This window comes from Pinus tabuliformis, chromosome 8 (genome assembly GCF_031772625.1).
Source record: "Pinus tabuliformis cultivar Carrire ecotype Pingquan chromosome 8, CPIR1, whole genome shotgun sequence".
Lineage (NCBI taxonomy): Eukaryota > Viridiplantae > Streptophyta > Pinopsida > Pinales > Pinaceae > Pinus > Pinus tabuliformis.
The window spans coordinates 528,668,500-528,675,029 of NC_142294.1; the positions used below are offsets into that span (position 1 = coordinate 528,668,500).

Here is a 6,530-nt window from a genome sequence, read left to right on the forward strand (position 1 = left end):
CAGAAAATTGTCAGGAAGCGTCTATAAAATTTCTCACTCCTGTTTTGTTGGTTGTAATTTGTACATGAGAATTTGTTGAAGAATAATAAAGAAACCCTCATCTGTTGCACCGGTTTTCCCACATTGGGTTTTTCCGGGGACGATTGTCCAAAAATAATTGTGTCATTGTGATTGTATGTGTACCAGTATTTTTCCTTACATTTACTTTCTGCAATATTTTAATTGTGAAGATTGCAGTAGAATATATTTCGATAGTTGCTGTAAGAACACTGTGAATAACTTATTTCTGAAATAATAAGTAGAAGAAATAATATTAATCACTGCAGTAGGATTTCTATTTAGAAATTTTCACACAGCTGAGATACAAAGTATAATGAGATACATCAATCGCAACAGGCCTCTTAGGGCCAACCCAAGTCAGTTCACAACTTCATTTGCGAACTGAACGAAATAAGTCCAAGAGAGTTCCTTCCATATCCAAGGTACTGTAACTGTCATTGTCTTTGTCGGTCATCAACAAGGTCACTTCCATACAAGATTAATGCCATGTCATTCATCAAGTTTTCTACCATACAACAAGGTAACTGCCATACATGTAGATCATTGTCCTCTACCAAAGTCACCATCATACATTAACTACCATATCAGAGGGTATTGCCATATAAGGCTATTGTCACTGTCATAATAGTTCACTGCCATATCTAGGGTTACTGTCACTGTTAACCATCAAGGTTATATCAAAGGTTACTACAAGGTCACTGTCATACAAGCAAGTGACATTCATATATTCTCATTGTTAACAAGGTTACTTACATATTGTCATATGACACTGACACACTGTCATACTGTTAACAAGCTCACAATCTCACTGTCAAGGATATTGTCAACATCAAGGCCATATAATGTTGTCAAGAGTTACGAGTCACAGCAGGCTACAGAGACTGAGAGTGAACCACACTGAAACTGAAGTTGGCATCACAAGGCCTATATAGCCTTCCCATGCTAGCAACAAAACTATTTACAGCAGAAATAAATAAGGTACTAAAATTTACACATACAGGAATAAGCATGAAATGAACTTTGTAAATATTGCATGGCCAGTTGAAACATATTTAACCAAGAATACAACATGAGTAGAGAATGAGGTCTTGACTTTCTATGAAAGGAAAGTAGGCAGCTGAAAACTCAAATCAACTATTAAAAGCCTTCTTAGATAGTTCAATGGAAAACTTGGGAAAGCTTGAGAAATGAACCCTTCAAAAGACATGTCTTCTTGTTTAGGTGGGAAAGAAGGCATGAAAAAGTTCAAAAGTACAGCCCCGATACCAGGATAGATTTATCTCTTTTACCAATGCATTCTCAACCTATGCAACAAAATTACTAACATTTTCAATGCATAGAATAAACTTTTTTCACTAACTGGAGTCCACCACATATCTTAAATCCAACCCGGTACATAAATAAAATGCAGGTAGCAAAAAGTGACAACATTATCACATATATATTCTCAAAGCGAAAAAACAGTAAAGGATAATAAAGAAAATAATTGAAAAAACAAAAAAAATTGAACATTGAGCAACAAAAGTACATTAATATTGAATTTCGGAGTATTTGATCAGTGATATATGGATGATTGGAAACTTAAATGATAGAATTAAAAGGTCAGATTAATATACCTTTCAAGCTCCCCCTCAGCAAATACATGGTAATAACGATTGTAGATGACAGCCCCCTTTTTATCATCCCGCTTTGCAAACCCACTTGAAATAGCAGAAGCAGAGGCCCCGCTAATCTCTGCACGGTGGTAAGGTAAATGCCACGGTACAAAATATTCTTGCTCTCTCTCGCTTTCAACTGTAGACCTCTTGGTGTCAGGCAATTGGAATCTTAGATGCTGTTCACTGGGAGAATATGCTTGTTCATGTTCTTCACTATTATTGTTCTGGATCTCCAAATCACTGGAGTTATAATGCTCTGTTTCCTGAATGCTTGCTAAAGAAGCAGTTGATGAGCGAGATCCAAAATTGCTAGTGGGTTCTACCCACTCTTCCGTGTATTTGTCAGTAAGAGGGGTCCACTTTGTAAGCAATGCCCTGTCTTCTTGCTCAACAGCCCAGACAGTTATCAGAATCCTTCCTCCCTTACAAACTATTCTAACAAGTTCCTCTATTGCCCTTTTCCTGCGCTCTTCAGTACTAAGATGATGCAGAACAGCTATTGATATTGCAGCATCACCAAACCCAGTTTTGTAAGGAAGATTGAGTGCATCTGCAACTAAAACTTCATGTCCTCTGTTTGCACAAATGCTGATCAAGGGAGAACTTATATCACAGCCTATGAAAAAACAATTTGGATTAAAACCTAAATACTTTCCATTCCCGCATCCTGCATCTAAAACAATCGACCCTGGTGTTAATGATTCAAGAAACTTGGCTACTTTTGGCCACTTAGCAAATCTTGTAGAACTGAAGTGAGGTGCAATAGCATCATAAACACTGTGAACATATTTCTTTTCAATATCTGGAGTAGATTTGGTACTATCAAGATATTCCTCCTTTTTATTTGAGAATGGGGTCTGCTGTATCTGAAGATTTCCGCCAGTCACTGCTGGACTATAATTAGCAGCATCCATTTGATAGTGATTAGAAGATAATATCGCTTTCTTTTCAAGAGAGCTGTAGGGTATACTTCTTATATCTTCCGTTGAAACAGGTCCTGCACTTGGGTTTGCATGTGCCAAAACAAGACCTTCCCCGTCATTCTTCTCTGAAATGACATAAAAAATGAATCAGCACAGTACATAACTAGCTTCTCGGTTGGCCAACTAGAAATTGTTACCATGCTAAATTGAGAAAGAGAATCTGTCTTGAATTATTGAAATCATAGAACTTGATGAGTTCCTTGATGTTTCTCCCCTTGTCCTCTTGCATGGACTCTAATCCCTTCATAAAGTCTACAAGAGAAGCCTTAGAAGACCATACAGATGGATATCAGGGTCCAAAACAAGCCTGCTAAAAGATAAAAGATGTCCAACCAAAAGTACAAAGTCTAAACTGACACCACTTAGTCATTGAAGTTATTAGAAGTATGCAAACTTATCTAAAATCTAGCAAGACAAAAAAGGTCAGATAGGAAAAGACAAAAGAATAAAGGGTGGTCAAGATGGTGGGATTCGGTTATAAGTATGATAACATAAATTTCTTTATCAATTTCTATGAGCTCTCATCAAACAATTTCTCCTCTATTGCAAAAGTTGTAAAATAAAATTGAAAAAGTTTATTCTTTCTCATTGAATTTTCAGTCATATAGATTCCTCTAAAGTTCATTAGCTAGTTGTTTGCAATGAATTTTGTCATTATTTCTCCTTTACCTTCAAAAGCTTCAATGAATAGCTCTATAAGGAATAATATCAATTATATCTGTACCTTTTGATATTGTTGCATGTTCATTAATCCACTCTTTCAAAGTTGATACTTAGTACTCATACAGAAATCAAATATTTGCATTCACTGTCTGACTCTATGAAGATCACAAAAGATTTACCTCGAGGGCTAGAAGGCTGCATAATTTATGTCTTCGTCCATTGACTGCCTTTTCACAAGGGATACCATCCACATTGCCCAGGCTCACTCATAATTTTCAATTTTCCTGGCATATGATTTGCCATTACATTTCAGTATTAGGGACCCCATTTTGCATAAATGTTTATCATGCCACCATTCTGGTTTGTGTTGGGTAACTCCCATTATTACTCCCATTATTCACATGGCTAGTATACATTTTTCATCCAATCAGCATATAGTAAGCATCCTTTCTTAAAGCCCTCCTTAATAGTCTAGAAGAATTTAAAACAATCTCCCTTAAGGCTTAAACATGGGACCCAAATTAAACGGGAAAGATTGCTTCTTGGCCAGACATTATTTGAAAATTGCAGCCAATATTTACCTTACTCCACCCAGTCTCTCTCTTTCATATTAAATGTCTTGTGATTCACTACAAATAGGATCCTATTTGTGTAGCAGAGTTTGCATTCACTACTAGTATGGGACACAAATCAGGGGTGGGGACACATCCCATATTCCAAGTTTACGATTGGGAATGCATTACAAGCATGGAAAATATCACTTGAGTATCCTGGGGCACAATTTGCATCAGCATGATGCAGTTTAGGGAATACCTTGAGAACCCCAGGGCTTTGGCAAAACACTACCTCCTGGCAACCCAAACAGAACAAAAGTAATAAATAAAATGAAATCCATCTAAACCTTAAAGTTCCCTCCCCCCGACCAAGAAACAAACAAATCTCCTCCTCCCCACCCCAGAAACAGCAAACATCATACTCAAAGTAGAGCAACAAACTTTTTCATAGTGGGAGGACCACTTTCAGAGTTGGAGTAGCACTTTCACAGCACTTGTTGGAAAGTATCTAAAGACAAATGTTTTCATGACAGAACAACGTTTTTCATAGGTGGGAACAACATTTCAAATTTCAATATTTACAGAGGGGGTAACCATTTTCACAATTGACTAGTGGGAATATCATTTTTAGTTGGTAATGGAATATATTACTTCTAGGTTCTTGTCTTTTATGCATCATATACTACATCATGGAACAAATTATTTTACATATTAATTGTCTAACAACAAGGTTACAACTTAAAAGGGAACTCTGGGGTAACAGGTACCTGGGTAGGGGGGGGAATTATCATCAGGGACCTTCAAGGGACTATTGAAACTTATTATGCTTAGGGAATTGGTATCTCTTCCAACAATAGAGTGGAAGCATATGCTCTTTGGCAAGGAATCAAACTGGAAAAAGGCATGGACGTGCACTCGATTAAAGTGATAGGAAACACCAAGACTATTATCAATCAAATGGTGTATAATTCAGAGCCTTGAGACAACCCCTAGTTTCAATTCTAGAATGAAGTAAACAAAAGTTACCTCATTTTTCAACATCAAATTCTATCATGTCTTGTGAGAAAATAATAGGGAAGCAGATCAGTGGGCTAATTTTGGCTCAAATCAAAAACAGGGGAAGCTTATGGTTAATGGCACATCAACCAACCCATCCCATAATCATGTGTAGTACCAAAGACATGTTGAATGCTGCTAAGCCATCATATGGAAAGTATCAATGGATTCATAAGCTGCCATATGGCATGTAATCCTTGTTACCACAAATCTGTCATTGTGAAAGTGTAAAAGTTCCAAGCACCCAGATGATAGATTTGTGCAACTATGAGGTTAGTCACTGTCACCTCACCAACTCCGCTCTTTAGGCTGGCTCTCTTCCGGCTCAAGGAAGGCTTCCCTAAATAGCATTAATGGAATTTTAAGGCAATGGAGTATAAAGGTGATTTAGAGAGTAAATTCCAGCAATAAAGATTTAAAAGTTGAAAAACAAAAAGCAATGGATGGTGGAATAGAGATTAGTGCTTAGTCCATTGGGTGAATGGGACAATACTAAGGTGCTAATGGGAGGTTTTTGAAAGATGGGAAAGAGGCAATATGGCTGAAAAATATAAGTCAATATGGCAGAAATATCACCAAGAGTGTTACGTAAGTAGACAACACCCAGCACTCGAGGATATCATAGCTATCAGGAATAATGTATCAAAATATTTAGTCCATGAGCCAACAAGGAGATGTATTCATAAGCAAACTACAAACGATGGCTTGAAATGAAGATGGGAGAAACACACCAACTTCTAACTCCTAACGTCTATGTCTAACTATTTCAAAAATAAAGGAAAAGCAATAAGAAATACAAGTGACCTCACCCACAAGATAGTCGAATAACCTCCAAGGCACATTCAGTAGATTTGTCATTAAACTCCAAGGGAGATAAGTTTCCCAATTCCAACACTGTCAAATGAAGGAGAAAACAAACCCTTATATAGGTTTATGGTCAAATCCTCTTACAATAAAAAAATAATTGTAAGCTACAAACGTTTTCCAAAAATAGCCAAGAGTAGTATGTCATGTCCCCATTTTTATTTTCCTCTACAGTACAGCCAAGATGGCTTTCTAGGGTATGTGATGGCCAGGCCGCAGGAGTAGGATTGCATCATCAGGGGACCCGAGGAGTTTTGAGGAGATTTTATGGGATCCGATGGCATTCACTTTGACATATTCCATTACCCACACAACTTGCTTTTCGTTCTATTGCATTCCAACAACTTTCAAAAATTAGCATTATTATTGGGCCTAACTTAATTAATTATGCTCGAGATGGCATTCCGCGAAGATTATTTGATGGAACACCTCAGCGTAATAGTTCATTGGAACTAAAACAAGAAGATCTATAGGATGGGATGGTTAGTGGTGATTTTTAGTGGCCCGAGGAAGCATGGCGACCAATTTACCATTTTCCCAAATTAAAAAGATATCTTAATTGAATTAAAAAGAGGGAAATATGCTCAATGATTAAAATAATAATAAAATAGGAGCTTCTAGAGGGGTCCATCAGATCTATAAAAGAGGAGGAGGAAGTCATTGGAGGACATCTTGGATTTGATCTTTCTTTT

The 6,530-nt window shown here is 37.0% G+C and overlaps 1 protein-coding gene across 1 annotated transcript in view; it reads right to left on the reverse strand.

Moving 5' to 3' along the window:
• The window catches only part of LOC149236482 (tRNA (carboxymethyluridine(34)-5-O)-methyltransferase-like), a 42,746-nt gene extending 36,880 nt beyond the window's left edge, over positions 1 to 5,866 (reverse strand). The window contains exons 1-2 of the mRNA XM_089372404.1: positions 5,784 to 5,866; positions 1,677 to 2,766 (exon numbers count right to left, since the gene is read on the reverse strand). Coding sequence (XP_089228530.1) covers positions 1,677 to 2,766; positions 5,784 to 5,832 — 1,139 coding nt within the window. The 5' untranslated portion in view covers positions 5,833 to 5,866. The remainder of the gene's footprint in view (positions 1 to 1,676; positions 2,767 to 5,783) is intronic.
• Between the last annotated feature and the right edge of the window lie 664 nt (positions 5,867 to 6,530).